Genomic DNA, 26,376 nt, shown 5'->3' with positions numbered 1-26,376 from the left:
GGGGTTGCCCGTGCTGAGGAGGGGGCTGCCTGCTGAGGGCTGGTAGCCATGAGGGAGGCGGCCGGGGAGGGCTCCCGCACCTCCAAAATGGCAGCGCGGGGCGCTGAGGGCGGCGGGGACCGAGCGTCGTTGGGCCGCGCCTCACGGCTCCCCCTTGAGGCGTCCGAGGTGCGGATGAAGCCTTTTTCTCGAGATAGGCCCTTTAGTTGTGCTTTTGGGGGACAGAAGTGAGGATTTGGGCCGGTTCTTGCTGAAATACCTCGGGGTTAGTGAACAAGGAGGCGGCCGGGGGTTGGTGCTGCCAGTTGGGGCAGGCTGAACCTGCTTCCCCTGGGCTGTACTTGTAGAGAACTAAAGGAGCAAAGAGAAGGAAAGAAGAAAAAAATAACTATGAAATTAAGAAATGAACTTAAAAGTTGCTACTAAATGTGCTTGTATTTCTGTCACGTACACTGAAAGCTGCTGGGCTGGTAGTGAAATGGGAATGTATCTGAAAGTGTTGGCATTGTACTGGTAGTAAACTCATTTCTTTTTACAAATACTACTTTACTTTTTGAGATACCTAAAATAAATCAGTCTCTACACAGTACTGTGAACACCTTTTTAAAAAAAAAAGCCTCACAAACTCGAAATAGGAGATGAAATTTCAACTTTGGAGTAATTTATACGAGTAATTTAGTCACTAAGTGAGTTTTCATAAGTTCCAAGTTTGCAGCATATCATGGGGTGCTGTGATATGTCTCATTTTTAAAACAGCAAATACTAGTTGATGTCGCTGCATTTTTTTTTTATTTATTTTTTTAGTCCCCAAACAAAAACGTAGTCCCCAGCACCTTCTTTCTTCACTATGTCCATACCTTGGAACCTGTAACAAAATCATACCTTTTACCCCAAATAAACATCAATGAGCGTGAAGTTTGGCTTCCAGTTACTTAAAATAAAACTTTGAAAAAGAAAGCAGTCACTTTTAAGAAGATGCTTTTGCAGTCTGAATCTAATATAACCAGGAACCTAAAACGCCTGCGTTGTGTTATCAGTTCAGTTGTTTCTTTGTTCTGACAGTACGACTTAGCTCTGATACGACAACTTTTACTGCTGCAATCTGCTCCCCCTGCTATTCACATTTGCTTTAAGATATTATTTTATACAATTGATTTGATATTTAGTGGGTGTGCTTAACGGATGTAACTTGCTTCGGGAACAGGTGGAAATGAGGGCGGTAGCTGGAAAAGTAACTAACAGGGAAGTGTAAAATAAAGCCTCCCTCTGCTGCTTATGTCCGCTCCTTTCCAACACAAGGCACAGTCACACATGGCATAAGCCATTCCCGAGGAGCTCAGTTCAAGGTTAAAACTGTCTCCACTGAATACTAACTGGTTTAACAGTGAAGCTCTATATATAAAGTACATTCTGTGGTTGTTTATGAGTGATCGTACAGTGGATATGTATATTAGTGCAATTGCTGAACTTAATCAGCTCCTGAGTTTAGAAAATGACACCTAAACCTCTACAGTGACTGGATTGTCACATACTTTATGTACGCGGGTATATAAATACACATAACTTGACGGAGAGTAAACCAAGGTGAAACATGGTGGCAGCAACCAGTACCAACTTCACTAACTTCACTTTGGCTCTCACTGTATCACAAATGTTAATTTGCATTTGGCGTAATTACAGTTGCCATTTGTTTCAGCTAAAGAGACAAACCATGGAAGTACTGTAAAAACTCATTGCAACACCTTTTCAATTTCAGTTTTGTGCTATGAATAAAAGAAAATCCTAACAAAAACAAAAAAGTTTGAAGTTCAACCAGTTGCTTTTTGTATTAGAGAACCAGTAATCCTTTTACAAATATTTTGTAAATTTACAAAGTGGTACTGGCTTTAGCTGATTTCTGTAAACATTGTTTATTCAAGATAGGATAAGATCTGAGTGACTGCCTGAATGTCTTAGGTGTGGTACTGAGATATAGGCTGAAATTAACGGCTTTTCCGTACAAACATCAAGGAGTTCTAGAAACACACATGAACAGGGACATCTCGTGATCTAAGCAGCTCATATGTAGCCTGTGTTAAACTGCAGTGACTCTGGAATGTGATACAAACTTGACATTTTTACATTCTGTTGCGAAATTTGTATTCCAGCATTTAGGTATGAGTGTACTATTGAAACGTTTAAAAAAAAAGTCTGTCTCTTGGAAAACTTAATTTGTAACGGTAAAGAGAAGAGATCATGGTAAGCAATGTTACATACAACATTTTGTTATTAAATCAGTCAATTCAAACTAATTTACCTTTCATACTGCTGAAGTGAAATCACATTTGTAGCATTGTTGGCATACAAGCAGTTTCTCAACAGTCCAGAGAAAAATCTTTAATCAAATAGTTCCTAAAATGATGAGAGAAAGCAGTGATAATCCAAGAAAATAGACCTGCATGAATCATTCCAATGAATAGCCTTCAACTCTGTTTGTCATAATAGCTCTGAATAGGAGTCCATTTCTTTATTCTATGGTACAGTCAGAAACAGATTTGATGTAATTAGGCTGGATGTTTCCAGAATATGTAAATCCTAACAAAAAACATTGTCAGCAGTGCTGTTGTTGTAAAGAGTAAGGAGAGTTGTAAAATCCAGAGAAAAATGCCATGTGCATCTTCAGTAGTTATATATTATGAAAGGAAGTACATTATGGAAATAAAAATATTTAATTGATGCTAAATAAACTGTACCAAAAACTGTCTTAAATATCCTTTTTTTTTTTTTGCCCCACCTTTCCAATTAAATGAACAGCTGCTATTTCAAAATAATAGGTTTTGTTGTTTACTCTGTTACACCCATTTTAACAGCATAATTTAATAGATGGAGGAATTACATCAGCATAAAATTAGTGCAATAAAAGCTCCAGCATACCTCATGAGCAGCTGGGGCACTATTGTTTCGTTAGACTAAGGACCAGCCTGAAAACAGGCTTTTTTGGGGGGGTGTAAATCTAAAGCAGCAGGCGTTTTCTGCCAGAAATCTGAGCTCAATGCTTTAAGCACACTGAGACGACAGATGTAGAATCTAGAAAACGAACAATGTGATGTCAGTAACTAGGGTGTTGGTGCCCTTTGGGGTGGACATTTGGGAGGGAGAATTAATAAAAAGCAAGGGTGGGAGGAAATGGAAAGAAAAATATCGAAAGGTGGGCTCAAAAAGCAGGTAAAAATAGCAAATGAGGAAGCAAATCTGTGAAGACTGACGATGAATCTTGTCAGATCTGCATGTTAAATACCACTCTTACCTCAGGGGTGAATGGGCTTTTGCATAAGCACCTGTTTTCATGTGCATTACATAGGGTAATGCGAGCATCTTTCCACTGCTCTCTTAACTTCTCTTTATTCCACTGTCCTTATGCCAAGTACTCTCTGTGGCAGCAGGCAAGTAGTAATCAGCAACACTAATTCTCCCTTAAGCTCTCTCAGCTGGGAGCAGAGGGTCAGCATTCTCCTTTTCATGAATATCAGTGCTATAGGTCACTTACGTGGCATCAGATGATCAGTTTTGTATTTATATCTCAGTTGTTTTCTAATCATGGACATACACGGTGGAAAAGGAAAAGGTTATAAAAATGTGCACAGATGCCATAGCCAGTTGTGCTGTACTGTACAGGCACAGTAACCACACAGGTGATAATTAAGGCTGTGAACGTCTGACATAGCAGCTTCTCTGACGTAATGCCACAGTTGGATGCATTCCCAGCCGAGCAGGTGAAGGAGGATGTGCTCCTCTTTCACTTCTTTAATGTTCTTGCTCGTTCTTTTTGCTATGAGAGAGCTACCGGTTCATTGCTAGTCTAAACCTAAATGAGACTTGGCTCTAAAGTCTGAAGCTGTACCTGGATCAAAGTTGTATTTGTTCTGCTGCAGTCTAGGGAAAACAGAGCAGTTCTCCTAGAGTAGAGGAATATTAGTTCAAATCTTTATACCTGGAAAAAACAGCAAGTGCTAACAGAGTCTGGCACTATATCTCAAATCAAGTTGGTGTTACCGGAGATGAAATTTGTTCTAACATTACAATTTGATGTCTTCAAACACAGAATTTGTTGGTAGAGGTAACTTCTCGCTCTAGTTTGTAAATAGCTTGTAAATAAATGAGGTTGTACCAAGAAGGACCGTGGGTACTACATGTCTCAAACAACATATTTAACATTGATGAGTTTGCATCAAGCTTTCAAATTACAAAGTATGCCACAAATTTTGTTCAGTAAATTGATATATTAATGTTCTTTCCTTCACCAGTTGAGCATAATCTTTTGCTTACAGTGACCTCTAGTGTAAATGAATGAAACAATTTGGATGCTGCTATGAATTGATTTCAGGCACAAGCACAGTTCAGATGCAGTGCAGTGCATGTAGAACATTATAAGCATTGATACCGTTACCTGTTTGAGGAGACACATATGCATGCCATCTGTTTGACTGTGTAACAGCCTGTTTTATGGATTAAACAAGCACACAAAGCATGAACAGAAAACCATAAAAACAAAAACACTTCTTCAGCCATAATAAATAAATAAAGAATTTAAAAATCTTTCTTGATTGCTGTGTAGTTTTGTTTAGATTTTTCTTTATGGATCAAAAACAAAACAAAAGAAAACAAACAGACAAAAACAAACAAACAACAAAAAAACCACCAACAAGCCCAACTATATATGATTCAGGTAATTTCCAGCATTCCCAAATGCATGAGATTACTCTTAATTTTAGAAAAACAGCCTTGTATTAGACTTTGTATCTGAGATACAAATCAGAAAGTAGTGATGCAAGAATTTTTACAAGGATTGCTCTAAAATTTACAGATTTTCCAACTCCTGACCCCAATTTACTGAGTTAACCTCAATATCATACATATTTTTATTTTTTTACCCCAGTACACCTAAGTATCCAAGTAACCATTTCCCCCTTTTTATTTGTAGAATAATTTGCTCTAAACCAAAGATTTTTCTGTCTGGTTTCTATAAAACTGCAGGAGAAAAGGAGAAATAGAGCAGATCATTATAGGAAGTAAGTTATCGTGGAAAAGTTCTGATGCTTGGCAGTGTTAAATGTGGAATTTAACAGTTGTAGGGAATTTAGCTAGGGAAATAGTCAATTCAGTCCCTGGATATTAAGAATTCATGCTGTAAGCACCTTCCCACAATTCAGGAGGAAATCATCTCTGGCTCACTTTGGACAATTATAAATTACCGTTTCTTTGTCAAGCCAGTTCACATGGCTTGAAATGCAAAGTGTTAGTAATTTACAAAGGATACTACAAAAATGTTTCTATAAACTACCTTCTGTCCTTTCCAGGATTCCATCCGCTACCCAGCAGCAAACATTTTGTTCTCCATCCAGAAAAGACGATGTATACATTGCTATCTGAAAAACTGCATTGCTATGTCTCAATTGCAGGTAAGTTTAATGTAAAGGGTTCTGTAACAGAAATTGTGTAGCATTTAATTAAGTTTTCAAAATTGTGCAAAACTGTCATATTGCAAGTTACATTTCTGACAGGAATATATGCTGTTAGTCCTATACCTGTCAGATCAAATTCTGTCATATTGTGGCTTTCAGGGTTTTAGTCAGGAAGCCCCCACAGAGTCATATTAGTCACTAAATTTTGAAATCATATCTATGTGAATAGTTCTCTTTCCAAATCTCACTACTTCCTGCCTAAAAACACATTGTCAGAAACGTGAAAATAAAGTGAATTGTGATGTGAGTTAATGATATAAGCAAATTAAATATTAAATAGAGAAGTTCCGATTGATAACATCTGCAAATTTTCACATTATTCCTTGTCAATTATATAAAATCAAGAGAAAGGCTTCGGTCAATTTGAAATGCAGAGTAAAACACGTGTTCTTTGTCCATTCAGTTCTTATCTCCCCCAAACCTTTTAGATACAACTTTTCTGCTACAGACCTCACCGTGCTTGTTCAGATTTGATTTATACATTTCAGTATTCCAATCCTATTGATTAACATTAAAATAGTGGGATTTGGTAACTTTAACAGTGACTTCACCTGGCTTCAAAAGGAGTGGAAGGACAGGTTGCAGCTCACTAATTTTGTACAATTTTTTCTGTTTTGTCATAGCAAATGCAATCAGCAAATTATTATCATGGTGCAAAATGTAGTTAGTGGATTCCCTCCGGGCGGTGTTAGTCGGTTTGAGTTGTTCAACATCTTCACAATCCTCTGTTAATTAAGTTGATACACACACGGCTCCCACCAGGTGGCAATAACACTTCATTCTTTAAAGCATTTGCTGAATCTTGGCTGGCAGAAATGTATTTTCTGTAGTAATTAGAGGGAAAAATGTGATTTATAATAAAGACAAGCTGTGGATGCCCCATCCCTGGCACTGTTCAAGGCCAGGCTGGATGTGGCTTTGAGCAACCCGGTCTGGTTGGTGTCCGTGCCCGTGGCAGGGGGTTGGACCTGGATGGGCTTTAAGGTCCCTTCCAACCCAAACCATTCTGTGATCCTGTGATTCTACAGGCACTTAGGAAAAGTCATTTGTAAGTGACAACAGAGTGCCTTGTGCTGGGCAATATCCATTATTAGATTTTTACAATCTATTTCAATATAAATACAAGCAGTAGCAACTTGGTTCCTGACAAACTAAAATTGTTTATACTTGCCTTTCAATGAAACCCCAGGCAGCAGACAGCATGAAATGCTAATTTACTAGTACAACTTTAAACCTCTCAGCGCTCTCACAATTTTAGCTCAAATTTAGACTGATCAAATCCACACCTGTATCTACAATATAATTGTACATTTTAGATTTTTAATCTAGTTCCATTTGTGTAAGTGCTGTACACCTGCTATATTCCTATCGTATATTTCTAGAGGAGAACATATTACTTGCTGTGCACTCACTTTTCAGATGCTCTGCAAGTAGTCAGCAATCTTTATACAAATGTACTTCACCTGCAGATCTGTGCACCTGCTTAGACCAGCAGTACGTGTTCCACAAATTCAGGGTTTCCAAATGTGTTGCAGCTCAGTTAAAGGCACTGGTCTGACAGCATGCAAAAAGTTCTTGGCCAGTGAGAGGAAAAAAATATATATATATCAGGAAGAAAAAGAGAGTATTTCTGAGGAAAAACATGACAGCTGTGGTATCTAAAACTAGTTTCACAATAGTTGTCTCAACTCTTCGGTATGTTATCATGCAGAGGCATGCCATGTGCTCAGTTATTTTATGGAGTTCCCTATAATAATGTGTGAGAAGGTGTAAGTGCCCAAAGAGGGCTTCACAAGGAATGAACAGGACAGCATCTATCCAGGCAAGTAGAAAGTTCTACGGAAGGAGATGGAGACAAATATTACAAACTTTCTCGTACAGAGGAAACTGTTTAGAACAAATGCCTATTTCTGCTATTACAATGCAACCTACTGTATTTTTAAGAACTTAGGTCATCTTGCATACTTTGCATGCAGTTCTTTTGTACATTTTCACTCAGCAGAACTCTATGTTCCAGCACTATAACCATCAGTTCACATTTTCCACGAATCCTATGTAAGTAACGTAAATTTTTCCTGCTCCCTCACATAAAGGTGTACATGCATAAAATTTCATAAGTATTTCTGAACCATTTCATAGTAACTTAAAAAAATAGATCTGGTCAGAATCCTTTCTTGTGTGTTCTGATTTTTAACCTATTGCAACTTGTCTGATTGCATAAATTGCCCATTTTCATTTTTCTTTTCTCCAAAATGCTTACACTTGGAATAAAGAAAAAGCTGCTGCAAGAAAAAGTAATTTATAGCATTGGTTGAAATAGGATATTGCATTTGGTTCAGTTTAGAGAAAATGTAAGGTGGTTGCAAGTTACTGTTTTTGATGCAACAGCTTATGAAAAATAATTGCTAGTTTTATATGACCAAGTATATCATGAAATACTCATAAACTTGGAAAAATATATTTAATGTGTCATTTAATACCACTTTTAGTGTGTTTCTAATAGCTTTTTGGACGAAAGCCTTTTGAACATGAATAGCTAAGACAAAAAGCCTGCAAAACTTATTCTTGAAAGAGAACGTGAGTTAGGTTTTGCTTTCTTTTTCAGTTCATTTTGAAAAAATGAGTGTAAAACATGTTTGAGTAGGGAATGTTGTGTGCAGAAATAAAAACTTTACTGCCATATATATTCTTGAAAGGTCTAGTAATAGCAAGGCACATTCTGCTTCAATGGAAGGAATCATTCGAGTACAGGAAAATTCAAGCCGAAGAAGCTCACTACAAATTCAAACCATCCTATACAGCAACAGAGCTAAATACTTTGCAGGATATCTAAGGTATATTCTCAACTATGTATAAATGGACTTCACTAGGAGGGCCTAATAATGATGTAATTCACTGAAGTGGAGCTTAGTGATAATAAATCAAAAATGTCCCCAACCTGATGACGTCGGACATTTATTATCATAGACCTAATTCTGTCCAATGTGGGTTGCTGCATTAATGTTTTTATTTTGCTTACTTAATGAATATTTTTTCCCTTTTCTGTAAATACCATTACAATGCAAAACAATTAAGAATAAAAGTAGAAAATACATGTTCAGCCAAATTTTGGAACAGGGTCAATTTAACGCTCAGGATGCCAGAGCCATCAGGGAGCACAGGTCATAAACAGCGGCTCCCATTCCCTGTTAAAGATACAACAGGACAAAATTTTTGTTACAAAATTGTTCTCCACCAAAGCGACATAATTATATGTGATGTACTGCAACAGAAGGAAAAGATGAAGAACTCTAAATTTCTTTTCACAGTGTTAAAAAAAATAAATAAACAAGGGCAGTGCAACTGCACTCTATAGACCGTGCTTTCCCGTACTCATATGTACATCCATTATGTAGAAATTTTAAGTTAATATTTTGCATTTAGAAGTCACAGAGGACATATTCAAATAGTATACCCATACTTGACGTTTTATTCTTCTTTCACACTATTCAGCTGCCTTTTCTAATGTAAATAAGGGATTTTTCCTACTACTGTCCCCAGGAATGGTGCCCAAAAAGCAGTAGGCAGCCTTAGCTGAGTTTCACAAGTGGTGGAGTGTCAGTAGCAAAAATTACATGGAGATGCACTGATGTTCCTCATACTTTAATTCAGTAACTTCTGGTGCATATTTCTTGCCCCACTCATCCTAATTCTCTGCAAAAGTCTCTCTTTCAATTATTTCCTAATGATACTTTCTGCTTTATGTATAATGTCACCCTTCACCTCACCCTTCCTACTTCCAACACACTCAAACACAGTGGTGGAAGTATGTCTCTCTGTCACTTCTGGATCCAAGAAGACTCCAGTATCAGTAGTAGTACACTGATGCAATTTGTGTCTGAAATTTTATATGCTTTCTGATGCAAATTTGCTTTGTATTTTTGGCACAATTAATCTGCAATGCAGATGAACTATATCTGGATAAAAGAGAGTTGATTAACCACATGTATTTTTTTTTAAGACATGTTATTACAATTCTGTATATTTTTTTTCTTCTTTATACTCAGTACTTCAGCCATCAGTATTTGGTTTATGAGTATTTTGGGCTCTTCAGTATGCAGTAAATGCTCTAACCATTATTGCTGAGTCAGATACTTGTAAATTCTGTGGTTTGGCACAGCATACACAATAAATACTTTTTTTTCTCACGGTATTGTAAGGTCATATTTATTCTGCTATACGCTTGAAGTCATTCTAATTACTCTTTGCCCAGATGGCTAGTACGGATGTATGACTTGGACTGCCTTTTTCCCATGTAGATTGGTATTTCAAAGATGAATCTTACTTCATGTTTTGATCCATGCATTTAGACTCTGAGTTTCATGAACTCTCCATGCAACTATATTCCTGAATTATTCCTAGAATTAGCTTGAATGTCTCTGTTAAATAAAACTTAAATAAGGCTTAGACAGGACTTAAAATGGCAAATTTCTTTTTTCATCTATCTGCTAGTTTTCTATGTGTTCTGCTTAAAAATAAGCAACAAAATATTGCAAGACTTTGTGAGGAAGATAAATAGTGACATACATCTGCAAAAATTCTGTGACCTGAGAGACGGCGTATTCAGGATGGCAGTGCACCTCTGCTGTGTTCATTTTAATGTACATAAAGGAAGTTAGTATGACATACGGCTATGGATACTGATGTATATGGATGCTACATGTCTTGGCCTTGTCAAGGTGTTAAGTCTTCCCAGTATTAATGTGTTGACCTGATTTAAGTTAGGGTTGTATGAAGAAAACAAGGATTCAGCAATACTTTCAGACCAGGAGTCTTGTAAACTAATATGATGAAGAAATAAAGGGCAGACGTATTCCAGCCTGCAGGCTGAAATAACTGTTTTAACAGTTGGGAGTTGGAAAGCACTGAGTAATATTAGAAACAGCCATAACCATTTGTAGCTGATTAAAAGGCTACAACCATACAAAAGTGCTAAGAATTTTTTATAAAATACTTAATTTTTTCAAAAATGGTAATTGATCGATGTATGTTGTTACAGATCAAACAATATCTGGTGGGATGAGAAATTGAGAAAGAGAAGCCTTCAGGATTAATTTGCAGGGAGCAAGGCAGACTGTTTTAGAAAGAAAGATGGACAGACAACTGATAAGAAAGATGTCTGTTTTATTGTTTCAGAATAAATACAGCTTCTTGCATTATTATTTTTTTTAATTCTAATTAACAATGCTCTACGGTAAGGAGAACATTTGATAACTGATGGCCAATTTAATTGTTCCAGAAGAAGAAAAAAAAAAGTAGACTTGGTGTGGTGAATCATGGCTGATTCACTATAGACTGCATCTTGGTCCAATTATGAAATCAGGGAAAAGAAATTACCTTGACAGACACGTGACTGAGATCACTCGCAGTCCTGAACAATTACATTTGGAAAAAACAATGAGCCTGAGAGAAGATATCTGATACATTTTAACAGACATAAGCTTATGTTGGATAGGGGAAGTCTTTTTAATGACCTCAAGATTCTTTTCTGCTTGTTCTGAACAGGCTAGCATTAATTCACAGAAAGGCTCTCAGAAGTCTTAAAAGGTCTTAAAAGCTTTTGTAATCTTAAATATGATATACAGCTATCATTTTAGTAACAATACCAGAGAAGGTCTATCACAGAAAAATGACTTACCGTCATTCAGTATTTGCAAATGAAACAGGGAGTGCACAAGAATAATGTTTGAATTTTTAGACTTTTAAAAAAGATTTTAAAAGTAACTTGAGAGACATAAAATCTGTTCCCAACTCAAAATGTCGATTTCTAAAACTGCATAAAAGCTGCTTCACTCGAGGAGATAGATGACAATACAAGAATATTAATAATGCTTTCATTGTTGAGCCCTAATTTGATTCTTTCTCAGTAGTTCAAACTTGAAAGCAAACAGTCCAGCAAATACACTAGGAATCTTTGTTTGTTTCTATTCAAAGTGTTGTGCCAATAAGTGGGTAACTTCTTCAGAGGAACAATGAATTCTGGATAATGTTAGTGGAAGGCAGATGAAAATCAACTTCATTTTTTCAGCTTTTGAAATTACTTAGATCAATAAACACTGAATCAAGATCAACATGAAAACCAAGGCAGTAAGACTAGCAATAGCAAGTATACACCGTTAAGAACAGCAAAGACTGATCTGCAAGTTAAATAAATCATTGTAGTTCTACTTTTGTTGTATGGGAGCAGAGGAAATACTTTGTTGGTCCTGTCTTGTGGAGGTGGAGCTCAGTGAAGGATGGGCTACTCCTACCGAAATCAGAGGTAGCTCCACGTAGCTCAGCTGCCCTACAGCCCTGTGGTTGGAGCATCAGGCCAGGAAGGTAGGATGATGTTTGCTTCCATTCCTGAAGGCAGCTGAAATCTACTCCCTTTTATAGGAAGTTTTATAGTTCTGTTGTGGAAGTACCAAGCTACTGCAATCACCCCCTTGCTCTGTATGGGTAGAATTCACAGAATCAAAGCAGATGAAGGATGAACAAACAGATTAAAAAAAAAAAAAAAAGACTTCTTTCAAGCAAGTAACTACTGCTGATTTAGTGGTTAATCTGTTCACGTCAAATCTGAGTTGGAATAAGTGAATTTTAAAATCTAATGCTCATCAAAAGTGAGCAAGCGGTCTTGTCATGCAAGGTCAGGAAGAACAAATGGAGTGGTTATTCAACTGCTTTCAAAACTGTCTTTTAAGTTTTAGGCTCTGCAAACTCCAGAGAATTTATTGCTGAGTGACAGACATAAGGAAACAAGGAAACATCCTTCACTAACAAAACGAAGCACTGTAGATAATTTCAAATGCCACATTGATTTACCCTAATTTAAGAATTTGGCACAAGATAAATGATTTCTTTTTTATATTCTGGGAAAAAAAAAAAAGCAAACAAACCTGTGAAAATGCATGGCAAGATGTTGAAAGGAAGTGCCATCATTTACTGTCACTAGTGCCCAAAACATCCACCAATAAAACCCAAATGTGAACCTTGCATGCAGCAGGGAAAAAACAAATCGATTAGCAGGGTAGAGAGAGAAGGGAAGAAGCAAATATTATTATCATATTATGCAAGCTACTCTTGGCTATTCATCCATATGCTATTTATATTGCTCTACTGTAAAAAACAAACAAGCAAACAAAAAATAAACAAAAAAAATATTCTTCATATATGTATTTTATAAGGAATAAATACCTAACATGTATATATTGTACAGATCTTGCCTTTAAAAATCCAGTTGCCTTTTCTAAACTTTCTTGCCCTTCATATTCCATTTCCAAGCTTCTCTTTAATTCACCAAGTTCCAACTCCTTGCCTTTTAAGAACCGAAAGTGTACTTAACACTTTTGCTGCACCTATCTGAAAGATAACTATATGGGCATCAGCATCAGTATGCCATTAAATATTATCAGTATGCCATTACATTTAGCCAAGACCACCTATGCTAGAACTGAGGTTTACATAACTGAAGAATGTTATACAACAGTCCCATTTTGTGTACCAGTTTTCTGCAAGGACTGTGGAAGAAATCTGTGAAGCAAAGCATCGGCAGAATAATTCTGCAGCCACAAGGTGTTCTTTACACCTGCTGCCATGCCACAAATTCTACTCTAAATCCTAACAAATGAATGAATTTAGTTCTTCTTGAAAAATATGTTTCCCTGAATAACATTTTCCAGCGAATGTCTCTTTCAGTCCTCAGAAAGCTCATTTAAACGTGCCTCAAAGGCAAAACACAAAAAATAAGTTTTTTTTTTTTTATTTATGTTTTTAAATTCTCTAGGCTAGAGATACTTGTATGAATGTTACTCTTCTGGCACAGGATTTCAAGGCTTCAAATTGCCACTGAAGGTGCAGAAAAAGCCTATTGAGTTCACCAGATTCCCTAGGTCTGGACTGCAGATACTCTTTAATTCATAGCCCTCACCATTATTATCCATCCTCTAATTGCTTGTTTTCTTTCCCTCCCAAATAGGAAGGCTATGTTCAGTCAATCTATTTCTAGCATATACAATTAAAGCACCATTCAGTGCATCTTCAGACTTATGAATTTTTCTCTACAGGTAAGAAGACTCATGATTACATTTATTCTGTTTTATAAGGAATAATTTGCCTTTTGCATAGTTTTCACTATGCATGCCCCAAAGCCTTCTAATCATACCATTCCCAGACAGATTCAGCATCTGAATAGTTACACAGCAGGTTTGAAAGTTCACACTCCAAAGTTGTAAAGAAACCCTGCAAATACACTTATATTCACTTAGGCAGCCTGGAGTCTAGAGAAGGCATCCATTACCATTTTAATTCTCTTTAGGCATGTCATTTTTAAAAATCCCTGCTTTAATCATTTCATTGTTACATTTCTACTCGTAAGTTACAATTTTCTGGCTTTGAAGAGATAAAGACCAACACTGAAGGTTTTGTATGTATCCAGCAGCGATGGAGATGAATCAGTATTACAACACCATAGCCTCTTTTAACACCAAACAGAAATAAATCTGTATGTTTTAAATGAATCAAGTCAGTGTACCTAGACATATTTATAAAAATGTCAGCATTAAAACAAATTGTGGTAATAATAAGCAAAGCTTAAAAACTCAAGTGTTACAAAAGAGGACTAGCTGTTTGTTTGAGATTTTATAATGAGAGCTCATTATTTCCAGACTCTGCTTCAATAATTATTTTAATTGTGTTAGAATTCATCTTTCATTTCCTTTCCCCATGAGGGGGCAATCATGCTTAACCAACCTGATAGCCTTCTATGATGAGGTGACCAGCTTAGTGGACGGCCTTATGACACTGTCCACCAACAACACCCTCACAGGAAAGCTGAAAAAGTACAGACTAGGTAATTGGACAGTGAGATGGACTAAAAACTGCCTGAACTACCAGGCTCAGAGGGTTGTGATCAGCAGCATGAAGTCCAGCTGGTGGCCAGTCACTGGAGTTGCACCCCAGAGGCTGATACTGCCTCCGGGACTGTTTAACCCCATCACGAATGACCTGGATGATGGGACAGGCTGCACACTTGGTAAGTGTGCAGACAGTACAAAACTGGGAGGAGTGGCTGATACACCACATTGTTGTGCTGCCATCCGGAGGGACCTCAACTGGTTGGAGAAATGGGCAGTTTGATTATTTCAAACTGAACATGTAAAATGCAACCGCATTTAAAAAAAAAAAAAAACAAAAAAACCCCACACATGTAAAATACAGATTTGAAAATGTGGCTTCCTTTACAGATTCTGGAAGCAAACATACCCTATAATTTACATCTTGATAACTGCAAGGGAAAGAAAAAAAATGATGCCAGAACGGACTCCCAAATTTCAGTGCTGAATCAGGCAGCTGTCCTAAAAACATCAAACTTGTTTTAAAGACTTAAAGTCATCTCTGCACATCCTTATGTTATTAATGCATAATGAGATTCTTCACTAAAATCAGCAACTACAGTGCAAATATGCAAAAAAAAAAAAAAAAAACAACGAAAAAGAAAGGCTTTCAGGGCATGCCTTTTTGACTACAAATGACTGAAACTCTCAATTACTTTATATTCATACAGTATAATAAACTACAATATAAATATAAAAAACGTAATGCTAAACACATGAAACAACTATATTTATTGGTAGCAGAGCAATTCAGTATAATGATCATAATTGGTCTCTTGGAGTACTGCTTTTTTTAAACCATTAAAAATGCAGCATTGATGACTGCATGTGAATATATATAAATAAATTTCCCTGAGGTGTATCATTACACATCACAGATGTATACCTAAATCACTTATGGAAATTTCTCTAGGGTCGTGAGAGATTTTCGTATTGTCTTGGAAGAGGAACACACATCTAGAGAAAGACTTAGGGGCTCACTTGTACTATCTGACCTTTTTAATAAGGGAAGAGAATGTGTTTACAGTGTAAGTATTGTAAATTTTATAATTTAAAGCAAATAACACCACCAACCCTCTTTTAACAGGAAACAAAGTGTAGCATACACAGTTCTGATATGTGACTGTGTGAACAAAAACTAACAAACAAAAACAACAACAGAAAAACATTAACTACTTACACAAAGCTAGAAAGAGACCAGCTAGTTAAGCTTAACGGTATGTCACTGAAAAGCAGGTACATTTTGGTAAACCTCTTCAAAACATTTAAAAAGAGCCCCAGTCTCACATCTCCCTTGTTTTCAGTTACTGAATTTATCTGGTGAATTACTGAAAGCAATGGGCTCTAAATGCCAGCTACTTCATGCACATGACAGATATGATCTACAGGATAAATACATGAAATGCATTGCAAAGTTAGGGTTTTTTAGCCTGGATAAAGAAAACAAACAAACAAACAAACAAACAAAAACAACACTTAAATGTTATCAGAGTTCTGTAACGTGCTGCTTTTCCATAAGGGGCTCTTCCTTTGTCATTAGTAGAACTACAAACAAAAAAAAACACAAACAAAAAAAGACAACAAAAAACCATCGCCAGTTATGCGTTCAACAAAACAAGTAATTGTTTCATTCCTCTGTTTATATAGGGAAAACCAAACCAAACCAAACCAAAAAAAAAAAACCAGCAAACAGTAGTGAAGGCCAAAAGCATTTAGCAATGCTAGAAGCTCGTATGCACTAAATAACAAGTAATTCAAACCCACTATTTGCTGAAAGGGGAAAACTGCCACCAAGGTTTACAGAGAAATGACTGCGTGGAACAGAAACAACTACCCAAGAAATGCTTTTAAGACTTTTGGGCAAATCCTAATTCCACAGATATGATGGATTTTTTAATGCAATGGGACTCTGCAAACGCATTTCATGCAGGTGCATATATGTTCAGTAACTGTCACTGCAATTGCAGGGACACATCGCAGACATGCATACACAGAAGCCCTTTGTCCTCTTACCTTCCAACCTTGAACACTGTCAGAGAATGTAAGACAAGCCATGTTTAACTTCTAGCTCTCATAGCTCTGTTATAAAGGACTTTGTTTCTAGAGGTACACCATTCATCTCCTTTTTCTCTCTGGAGTTCCCATGTCAACATTTAAAGAAGTTACTTGATCTAACCAGAGATTTTCAGTCTGAGAAGCTTTGTTCTGTAGTAGTGTCTCTTTCTTCCTAATGAGACTACCATGGCTGTCTTCTACCTGTCAAGAGCTGCATGTAACACTTCTAAAATGAAAACAAACATACTTTAACCAGGGTCAGAATCAGCTAAGAACAGAAGGTGAGTCATTGTAAGACATAAAAATCACGAATATAATGCTTCCTCAAGGACAAAAGAAACCCTGACAGTTACTTGAATGTATGGTGCAGAATTAAAGCTGAGAAATATAAACAGAGATTAATTTTTCACATTGTTCTACCACAATAAAGAACAGGATGCAGGAAAACCATACTCCCCATAACCATGATGGAGCAATGAGCTCAGTGAACCATATTAACTGTACCTCATATTAGAATTGGAGAAATGTGAGTTCTAGTCCTAATTGTCCCACTGAACTGCTGCCTTGCCCCAGGTCTCACATTTGTCATTTTCGATACCTGCTTCTCTATCTGCAAGAACTAGTTAATTGCCTTTATGAAGTATCTTACCAATCATTAAATAAGGCAAAGATTTAGAGAGAGGTAATATTGTTTGTTAGACAAAGAATTATAGCTGGAGGAAAGGCCATCCAAGTTTGTGGACACACAAACACTCCAGGTATTATGAAACATTACAAAATTTCCAAGACATTAAACACCAACAAGAACCCATCTAAAAACTAACCTAATATTTTTGGTCACGCAATTACTGCTACTTCTGTTCCCATTTAAGTCATTTATAGTAAGAACACAAACTTTAAATTCATTATAGAAGTGACTTTTTTGTACCTTCCTCCTCCCTTCCCCCCAACAAAAACCAAACAACTATACAGAACAGTGATTCTTTCACAAAAAGCTGAATAAGATTAAAAGTACAGATAAAAATAAATTAGGATGCAAATAAAGGCAAAATCCACAGCAAATATACATAAGAGGACAGAAGCAGGTTGCAAAGGCAAGTATAATTGTGCTCTCTCCTAATATTGGAGCACTTTTTATTCTTAATATCCTTTATCTTAGGTCCATGCATATTTAAGCAAATACTTACAAAAACCCATCAAGGTAATATCAGCTATCAGGCTTTTAACATGTGCCATCTATTCCTCTCCACTGCTAACATTCAGTTTTAATGCACTTGCATCAGTCACGGGTATATATGCTTTATTCTGAGATTTATTTCCTAGAAATACTCCTCCTGTTGAACAAATGAATAGTAGCATTCTGACTTTCATAAAAGAAAAGGAATGCTAGCACATTTTCAACAAAACAGAATCTGCAGTTCCCTGTTTGTTTGTTTGTTTTCCCAATACAATAATCAGAAGATACTGTTATATTCTGGTATTAAATCCAAAATTCAGGTGCATTTTTCATTGAAAGAGATAATGTATCTTCCTCAATGGAATTAGAATTTATCAACATGGCTTAAAACAAACTATAACAGTTCACACAGTTCGTTACTGAGGACTGTCCTCAGTCTCCCGCTGAGTTTGTTAACTGCAAAGGGATCTATTAAAAAAAATACCACTATATGATTACAAAAACACAGGACTGGAAGAGATTCAAAACCAATCCTCTACTACTCCTATCCTAATGCAGGATCCAATTCTCTTTTGTTGAAATTCATCCAGGAAAGATTAAACAAAATGACTTCTCACAAGAAAATCTGCTATGGTTCTTCACTGATGTTACCATTAAAATGATTTTAATAGACTGCAAAACAAAAACAAACAAACAAACAAACAAAACATCCTCGCCTCCCAGATGAAAAGTAATAGGAACAAGTAGAGAATATTACATTTTCCCCAGCTAATCAGTGATCTAGGATAGGTCAATAACAGGATGGATCGAGTAAGAAACACAGGATGAAGAATAACCAGCAAGGTAGCGGTATATTGGGGATTACACTAGATTAAAAACTGATAAATCAAGAATGTCATTCTATTTCAGATAAAGGCCATCTTGGCATGTAAGGCAAACAAGGTAATCCTACCACTACTCAGGACTGTAAGGCCACAGCTGCCACGCTTCAAAAGCCAAGTCCATACTATGATAAAGATATGAATCACATGGACAAAGTCTAGAGACGAACAGTGAGTGGTCAAAAACCTAGGAGGAATTCAGAGAAAAGGTAGAAAAACAGTCTTCCAGCTCTATAAAAGAAGATATTTCAAAATATGCAAAATCTTCTGCAAAGAGAATGCTTTTAGAACTCAAAGTAGATAGAACTGTTAGAAAGAACTTGCAGCAAAGGAGGTTTAGATTAGATGTTAATTAAAACTTTACAAGAACACTGATACAGACCATCTGTGAAACCATCATCAGAGTTTGTTGTTGTTGTTTTTACAAGAAGGTGATAAAAACCTTTATAAGGGACATCCCAGCCATACGAAGAATGCCTTGGAGAAAAAGATAGTTCTCAGATCCAGCTCTGAGATTTTTATCAACATTCCTTTATTCTTCAAATGTAAATTGTTTCTCATTTTACCACAAAAAGTATTATTTTTTTGAATTGCACTTCTTTTAAAGAAGGTTTGATAAGTGTCAGTATTTTGGCATGCATTTAATTCCATTTCTCTCTTGCAATATACCATTTAAATACCACTTAAAAAAGGTATAGTTAGAATACTCCCTTATTACTTGCTGTCTCTTTTAATCCTACTGTTGTTTTTTGTTTGTTTATTTGTTTGTTTTTTTGCTTGACACAGCTGAGAGCACCGATCAGATACCATCTTGTTTCTTAGTAAAAGCCAAAGATGGGTATCTGATGAACATAATGCTTTGCTTACTCAAAATGCAGCGCAGCTAACACAAAGGTTGACAATATATTCACAGTTAGCTATTTAATAACCTGTAATCCATTTGTCTTTTTTTTTATTATTATTTTGTTGACATACATATATGAATTATTGCATTAATAGAGTATTTCCTTACTACTTCAAAGAGTAAGAAATCTGCTGTTTACGTATGTTCAGGGTGACATTTTCTGGTTTTAAGATAAAGTTTCCAGTAGCAGCATGGAAACAAATCTTAAAAAAACTCTCAGGACACAAGAAAAAAGAAAGAATGGATTTAATTCTTAACTTAGATTCCCTTTAGTTATCTTAATCCCACCCTGAACTTCTTTGGTGGATTAAAAAGGGGCAGAGAATGGTGCATGGATTTTTTATTTATTTTTTAAAGTTAGCTGTCAAGACTAAAAAGATGATTTCATTAAAATGCAATTAGAAGTTCACAAAATTTTCTAGGCTTTAAATTTTTAATTCACTTCCTCTTCCTCTGGGCCATTCTCAAAGTCTTTAGAATATGCCAAGATTTTTTCAACTAAAGGCCCAAACCACTTGAATGACTCATATTATAGCATACTCCAAGAGGGCAAGTTACATCATACCCTCTGATAGGGATGCAAGGAGCTGACAATTCCTTTGGAGGTTTAATTTTATTTTCCCTGTAGGTTAGCTACCGTTTCCTTTCTGAAGCAGGGTAATACTTTATTACGCTGTCTCACATCTACACCACAAAGCATTTTATATACATTGTGCTTGATTCATTCCATTTGAGCAGGAAGGGCTTCTGTAGGAAATAGGCAGTCTGAATTCCAAATGCAGTTGCACAGATGTCTCAAAAAAAAAAGCTAAGGAAATTTTGAGCACCTTCTGAGTCCTTTGCCAGATTTACCTGGCATTATCAGATTAAAACAATTTTGTACACTAAAGTCTGGGTTATTGACAAACAGTGGTCTGTTTTTTGTTTGTTTGTTTTCTTCCCTGCAGTCTCCTTAGATGGCCTTTGGGAAATTGGCAAGACTGTACAGAAAGCGAATAAATTTGTATACAATACCTGCAGCATAGATTTGTCATCTCAGCAGCCCTCTCTTTTTGATGTAAATCATGAAACACAACCAAAGAAGAGCCACAGAGGGAAAGCCCATGTGAGGAAGTAACGTGGTTAGTGCCAGCCCTCAGCTGCCCATACAGAGATTAACCAAGCTGCCTTTCAGGAAGCTGCATAGCCATTATCCCATCAGGCTGTGAATTAACCAGCTTACAAAGAGTGGTAGCTGAGAGGTCTCAGCAGTTCAGTCACCTGTCATTGACCACCCTTTCCTCAATTACATGTTCTTTGTATCTTCTTATAACCTAATTTCTATACCCTTTCTATTATCAGGTTCCTGCTGTATTACCATGGCTAGACAACAGTTGACTGGACCTTTTTCAAACTGTTAAGTGTATAATATCATCTTATGGGAAATCCTCACCGCAACATTTTCATACTGTTGCTCTTTAACTAGGACTGCAATTACACAGTTTAATTAGATTTTGTTTGACATGCATCCACATTGTGTCCTATTCTTTATTTGCAATGTGATTCTCCCCTCCACTATAAAATGACAGTCACAATCTATGCCAGCATGCATTATTCAGTTGCATACAATGTATCTGTTCGTATTTTGTCATACCAAATACATACCTTTTGATCAGTCTTACTTTTCTCGATTATGGCTGTGCCGCTAATGGAACATGTTGAAGTACACACAACAATGAAACACTGGGATAGTTGTCAAATATCTGAGTTCTGGAAGACATTTGTTCCGAAGCCATCTAAAGAAAAGAGGAGTGAAAAAAAGTGCTATAAAGTGCTATAGATAAAGCTCACTAAAACATGCCTGAGGACATAAGAAAATTGAAAAACATCCTGTGTTATTTGGACAGAAGTTTATGTTTATGCAATCTTAACTACTCAAGTTGTGACTGAACTCTGGGCACTGTACTTTAAGAGATTAATTGATTTTCTAGCCTTTCCAAAGGACAAATGTAGTAAGGACAGAGCTAATGTCATTAACCCTGTCAAAAATGTCTTCTTATTGTATTCTGTTTTATTAAATGGTGAAATTGTCTTTAAAGTGGTAAAAGGAAAGCTGAATTATAAGGGCAATTAATTAAAAATATTTGTTCTTATGGTAAGTTTAATTATATCTGACACTGATACAATTAATTTTTAAAATTGGTAAGTATTTTTGTTTTATTTTCCTCTGTTGCATATTACCCTGTCACTTAACAGAGATTAAGTATGCTTTTATTAAGTACGTGAGCATACGAATTCTGCAGTACTAAGCAATTTACAGACTGTTAGGAAAAACTTCAGTTATTTTGTCTCTGAGCTTCTAGAATATGATGATAATACAAAACCAATTGCAGTGTCTTCATTGACAAATATCATGCTAGTGCATCACTGGGATGAGCAATGAAGTGTCTAGTTCATCTTCCACAGCATATAACTCACTGATTCCAGTATCTTCTCCTTTGGATAGCAGCTGATCCTATCCAATTTCTACCTCTAAAGAAAAGACCACATTCAAGATTCAAAGTCCTACTCTGTCTTTATAGAGAGCTTCTTTCAAGTGAGAAACAGCAGACCTTGCAGATTTCCTATCCTCAATTGCATCCTAGCTTGCAAAGATAAACAAATTTATGGATCGTCTCCTCTTTTAATAGAGAAAAAGGAATGAATTTGTCAGCTGATCTATTCATTTCTCTAACACCGTTTCTTTCCTCATGAAAATGAACTTTATGACAGCAACATTTTTCTATTCTATAAGAAAGAGTAACAGAAGCTGTGGTATTTCTTAACAAAGATTTCCAAGTGGCTGCTGTCCTTTGAAACGACACATAACCTTGTATTATGTCCTGACAGCCTACAATTCTGAATACACAGATACAAGAAAAGTACATCTACTTTTCTAACCACATAAACTGCTTTAAAAGCACTAAAATCTTCAATATGATGAAATTCTAATATGAATTATATTATTAATAAGACAGACTTTCTTCACTTTTTTCCTTTGTACCTAAAGTTTGTGTTAAAGGAATGTTGCAACTCAGGGTTGCCAAACATACACAGTATTATCAATATATACAATATTACAATGATGTCTTTAGAAAGTTGAGGTGACCATTAAGCTACTCATCCTTCAAAAGAAAGAATGTGAATCATGAAGAGAAAAAAGCCACCAAAATGTAATGTTTTTAATGTCCATGCTTAGCAGCCTTTTTCCAGAAAAGCTCTCAACAGCTCGCAGTGCACTATGTACTACAGCAAGCATGAGTGACTCACAGACACGTCCACAGAGAATTCTTCCTAAGTATTGTGGCTGTTACTCTAATCCCCAGTCTCTCTTTATTAGAGCTAATCATCTCAACATATGTGTTGAAGAGAGCTATACAGGTAGCACTAGAAATCAATTGCCACCCAAACCTCTCGTGCTTATTTCAGTAGCCCTATCTTTTACCAAATGTGGCTTAATGTATTGTAAATCTTCAGTTTTCCCCTTTGATTCAACATGGGCCAAATGCTTTATTCCCCTATTCCACAGTACAGTCATTAACTTCATCTATTTATATTGTCATTATCAATTTGATATGTGACTACACAGCAAGGCAGCCTTTAACCAAGTCAGCTGTACATGAAGCCTATAATAAATCTTAATTTTAGGGTGTATATTCCCAGAAGACTCTTCTCCCCCTATTATAGAAAAAGAAGCTTCTCAAAAACAGGTGCAAAAAAATATTAAAAGTGCATGCATATCCAGTCAGACATATGTCCACACACAAAAGAAAGGAATAGTGTACAATCTACTCAGTGCAATGTAGAAATGTAAATTATGATTGTCAAAATTAAATTTGGAAAATAACATATTTCAGCTCTTAATTGCAGTCTGATTCCTTTGCCTGCTATTGATAAGAGTGCATGGAAATATTCCCTAACAGAAGCACATGCTATTTCTGGAGTTTGCTACCAATATTCACCTATGACAGAACCAATTAATAGGGTGAGAGAGAGTGAAGAACATCGCTAAGAAGAAACACTGCACCTTGTCATATCAGGGTTTCTACCATTTGTAAAAGATTTGATTCTGACAAAATATGTGTTGTGGAAATAATTTGTTCCACTCACAGGAGGCTGTAGGCAGCTGCAGGCAGTTTTTGCCTTTGGCCAGACTGAACGGTGTCTCCACCCCACTAAGATTCGGCGATATGATCTGCAGACACCAGCATCAGTCTCCCTTTTGGTTCAGCAGTATTTTACTTTTTTTTTTTTTTGATGAATAGGAAGCCATTATTATTTTAAATGAAAATCTAAGGCAAGTTTTGCAGTGCTTGTAATAACTTACAGGAATAAAAATTATTCTGTTTCAGCTACTCTGAATCTCCCAGGCTCTCTGAAAAGGATGTCTTAAATCCATCTTTCATAGAAAAATCATTCCCATACAACACATCACACAAAAATCCTTTAGGGTGCATAATGACAGTCAGTCTGCTTAAGGATCCCCCTAAGAGTAATTTATTTTTCCTTTCCTCTCATAAACAATAGTAACATTAATAATAATCAGAGCTGAGCAGTGAGAAGTTTTAAATATGGCCATATATTATACATAATTGCTGAAGTGGTGCTATGCACTATTAAATATTTGCCTGCAGATGGCTGCATTTCAATGGACAAAAAACATACTGCATAAAACAAAATTCTGTCCTTCAATGTGTATTTCTGATTTCTAGAACAGTAAAAGAATCTAATAAATCAATGCAATCATTCTACATTTACAGCAGCAGATAATTTGTTCCCCTGTATGTAAATCAGTATCGGAAGTGGTCTGGAATGCTTTTTATGAGAGAATGTAAGAACTCAAAGCATTACTATTATTCAGAGCCAAAGTTTTAAAAACTTCTCATACTTTCAGTTTTGACTGAGTAGGAGGGCCACCACTGTTTGCAAGGCATTCTTCTTACTATTAAAAAGGTAGGGCAAATTTAGGGCATGGATTCTGATATCCTTCTGCTAAGCCACAAGCTTAAAGCTCTTTAAGATGAGTGTATCAATATTAAAAATGGATTAACTTTTCAATTATGGCCTGTCCTTGAAATTTCATTTTGCTTTCTACTTAATATAGTTACTTTGGTGTAAGTGCAAGAAAGTCAAAATGCCTCTAATTCTAAACTCCATAGCTATAAAGTCAGCAAGAGTTTTTTAATGAATTTTTAAAGTGTTACTTTTAAGCCCCCATTCTATTCCCACTAACCTAAATGAGGAATTTGCATTCATTTTGAGGGATTCTACACAGAACCTAGTATTTTCTTGTACTTTTCTCACATAGCACTTTTTGTATTTGGTATTTCAATCTGCTTTACTAATGACTAAGGGCAGACTTAGAAAGCTGGTAACACAATACACAAACAAACAGTAATGATATGTCAGACACTGACTGGGCAAAATGTCTGTTTTCCTTTTAGACTTCTGCAGTTCACAACTGTGTACTCCATGTGTATTTTTCAGAAGCCTCCCACGCTGTCAGGGGCACTACAGTTACCAGGATATATCTGGATTAATTTCTGGCCAACCCATAGAATTCCTGGGTGGATTTGGGCACGTCTTGTAGGACCCAGTTTTTTTCTTGAAGTAAGTCAAGCTCCCAACTGAGGCTAACATAGCTCCACTGATACAACACCAGAAAACAAAAACAAACAAACAAACAAACAAAAAGGTCAGATTTTAAATCTTTACTTTATATGCCAGTCATCTTGGATACTGCATGCTTACTAGGAACATTAGTGCTTTAGGGGCGGAATCTCTGCAGTACATCTGTGCCGCACAAACAGTGCAATGGGTCCCTCAGCATGAATCCAATACTGATTTCTAGACATTAGTGGATATACCAAACCACATGCTCTTAAAAGAATTCTCTAGAGTTTGTAAAGTGAAAGTGCTTTCCAACTGAAAGGGACAGAACATTATATCTATGTGTGACAAGAAGCTAATCTTTTTGACTTGTGCAGGCAAGATGATCACATACCCTTACTTTCAAATGAAGCCCAATTTATGTACATTTAAAAAGCTCAAACACTTCTATTAGTGACAAATATTGAGAAACAAAGTGTAAGCTAGGTCATAAATTTCACCTCTTTTATTTGTAAGCAAATAAAAGCAAAAAAGCAAAAATTGTCAAGCAAAAATGATTTCACACATAAGAAAATTAGCTTGCATGGTACAACCCTATGCATCAGCCCATTATAAGCAAATCCTATACAGAACATCCTTCCTTTTTTTCAGAAGACAATCCTGCATCCCTGCACAAGACACAACACAGATAAAAGGCTACACATATATTATTGACGAGCTTCAATTTCCTGATCAGGGCCAGAACTAAGGGCCAGAAATCCTATTTCTATAAAAAAAGAGTTACAGTGTAGCTAAAGCATAAGGGGCTGCTTATTATTGTTTCATTAATCCAGACTTGGAACGCAGCAACTAATAAATGTATTGACTTTTTTAGAGTGTATATATCAAACATTTATACTTGATAGTGTCTTGGAAAATGGAACAAATAAACTATATGAAGTAATTAATGCCAGCCAGGATATTCAAGTCATTAATTTTAAAATTAAAAGCAGCGTTTTCAATATAGAAGAGAAATTTCCAGGGTTATTCTGACTACAAGAATTCCTCCAGCTCCTGTTAGAAATACCTCCCTTTGGAAAGAGATTTGTTTAGATGTTGCTTAATACTGCCCTGCAATGAATGTTCCTTTTTGGCTTTAATATGTAGTCCTGACTGTTAATTGCCTTTCTCATTAAAAATGTACATTCTGTTTCAGATTTAGATTTTGGCCATTCAGTTTGGCCATCAATAGCATTATGCTTTTGCCTGCTGGACTGAAGTATCCCATCATCAAATTTCTATTGCCATGTTGTAGCCTAGTCACCCCAGAGCTCTC

The 26,376-nt window shown here is 36.2% G+C and overlaps 1 protein-coding gene across 9 annotated transcripts; it reads left to right on the top strand.

Moving 5' to 3' along the window:
* Positions 1-47: 47 nt before the first annotated feature.
* LOC308193882 (uncharacterized protein) lies at positions 48-26,376 on the top strand (the record flags this gene model as incomplete). Of its 9 annotated transcripts, XR_013950020.1 has the most annotated exons (5): positions 48-168; positions 5,337-5,438; positions 13,501-19,221; positions 20,381-20,554; positions 20,775-21,510. XR_013950020.1 is itself a non-coding variant. In XM_080588984.1 (3 exons), the coding sequence occupies 3 exons, from the start codon at positions 49-51 to the stop codon at positions 26,260-26,262; spliced, it is 228 nt and encodes a 75-aa protein (XP_080445110.1). In that variant the 3' UTR covers positions 26,263-26,376. The 9 variants fall into 9 exon arrangements, 5 of the variants coding, with proteins under 5 accessions (XP_080445110.1, XP_080445106.1, XP_080445107.1 ...); XR_013950021.1 differs by lacking the exon at positions 20,381-20,554 and having other exon boundaries at positions 49-168; positions 13,501-13,588; XR_013950022.1 differs by having other exon boundaries at positions 49-168; positions 13,501-13,588; positions 20,381-21,510.

The sequence above is a fragment of the Anser brachyrhynchus genome, assembly GCF_964034855.1.
Source record: "Anser brachyrhynchus genome assembly, chromosome: 4".
NCBI lineage: Eukaryota > Metazoa > Chordata > Aves > Anseriformes > Anatidae > Anser > Anser brachyrhynchus.
The sequence above is the reverse complement of the archived record's forward strand: the minus strand, read 5'-3'. Positions and strand labels throughout refer to the sequence as shown.